This window comes from Trachymyrmex septentrionalis, unplaced genomic scaffold, assembly GCF_001594115.1.
Source record: "Trachymyrmex septentrionalis isolate Tsep2-gDNA-1 unplaced genomic scaffold, Tsep1.0 scaffold40, whole genome shotgun sequence".
Lineage (NCBI taxonomy): Eukaryota > Metazoa > Arthropoda > Insecta > Hymenoptera > Formicidae > Trachymyrmex > Trachymyrmex septentrionalis.
In genome coordinates, this window is record NW_017305569.1 from 1,452,710 (window position 1) to 1,453,896 (window position 1,187).

At 34.2% G+C, this 1,187-nt stretch overlaps 1 protein-coding gene across 3 annotated transcripts in view; it reads right to left on the reverse strand.

Moving 5' to 3' along the window:
• LOC108750995 (protein Star-like) overlaps positions 1-1,187 on the reverse strand; it is a 5,499-nt gene that overhangs the window by 828 nt on the left and 3,484 nt on the right. For all 3 annotated transcript variants that reach the window (XM_018490910.1, XM_018490909.1, XM_018490911.1), the window contains 3 exons: positions 776-969; positions 443-637; positions 67-309 (listed from right to left, as the gene is read on the reverse strand). In XM_018490910.1, coding sequence (XP_018346412.1) covers positions 67-309; positions 443-637; positions 776-969 — 632 coding nt within the window. The remainder of the gene's footprint in view (positions 1-66; positions 310-442; positions 638-775; positions 970-1,187) is intronic.

Consider the following 1,187-nt stretch of genomic DNA (forward strand, 5'->3'; position numbering starts at 1 on the left):
TCACTTCCAAGAAAATATGTCACTAACATCAGAAACGAACGCATAGACTCAGAATGAGTGCCATACCTTTATGTCCACCTCGTTAAATGGTATTGTTTCTAATACGTCGATCTCATTGCCTTCTATGTCGAGGCTGAAATAATCGATCGTTTTGATTTCCAACGCGGCGATATAATGTGTTAATGGAAAGCATTGCACGCGGACGTGCTTGCCCGTGTAAGCCACGTCGAGCGTATTTACGGGCATATCCTCCGTCCTGTTCTCGGGTTCATGTAGACGACCCACATTCCTGGCCATGAGAAAGGATGCCTGCAATTTCATCAGATTCATCAAATTTTTTGGAATTCATATAACGTCTAAATGCCGAATCAAAATTGGTGCTCGAGTTTCGCGACAGCACTGTTTCAAAATCAATATTAATGACAAATCATTGATTTCTTACCACCGTAGGATTCTTAGTAATGCTAAGACACGTTGGCGAGAGATAGGCCTTTCTATTCTTTTGCAACATCTTCGTGAAATTAATAGGATCAGCTTCTATCAAAAGACCTGACCATCCTCTAAACCGCTCCAGAAACAATGTGTTGCTACGTATTTCCCCATCGTATGCGCCACATTCTATGAAAAATCCATTTTTCTGTAGAGACCAATAAATGAAATTTGATATTTATTAATAACATAAATCAATCAAGCGTAATTGTCGTGTATTCATTCGTTTATTCTTGTGAAAAACATTTTTCTTGCATTTCTCACGAAATTGTAATAATTATTTTACCTTATCGTTTAAAATTTCGCGTATCGCAGTTGACTGTCCCATCGACGGATCTTCCACATCTGGTTCTTGAAGCACATATGATTCTTTCGGATTATGATTCCATATTATCCAATTTTGATGAATATCAGCCAATAAATCATGAAAGGCTTTTGAGCTCAGGGCGGATATATTCTTCTTGTTGTACCATTTTTCATCTAAGTAACAATTAATTATTAGTTATTTTTCAAAGAAATAAGAATTGCAAATTGTATATGCAATACAAATATTTTTCTAATTTCTGATATTCGAGTATACAATATAAATGAATATATCGCGTTATTCAACATAAAAAAATGTATGCTATTATTTTTATAAAAATATTTTAATGATAATATTTACATAATATTAAAAAAAAACTTGTGTCTATATACTA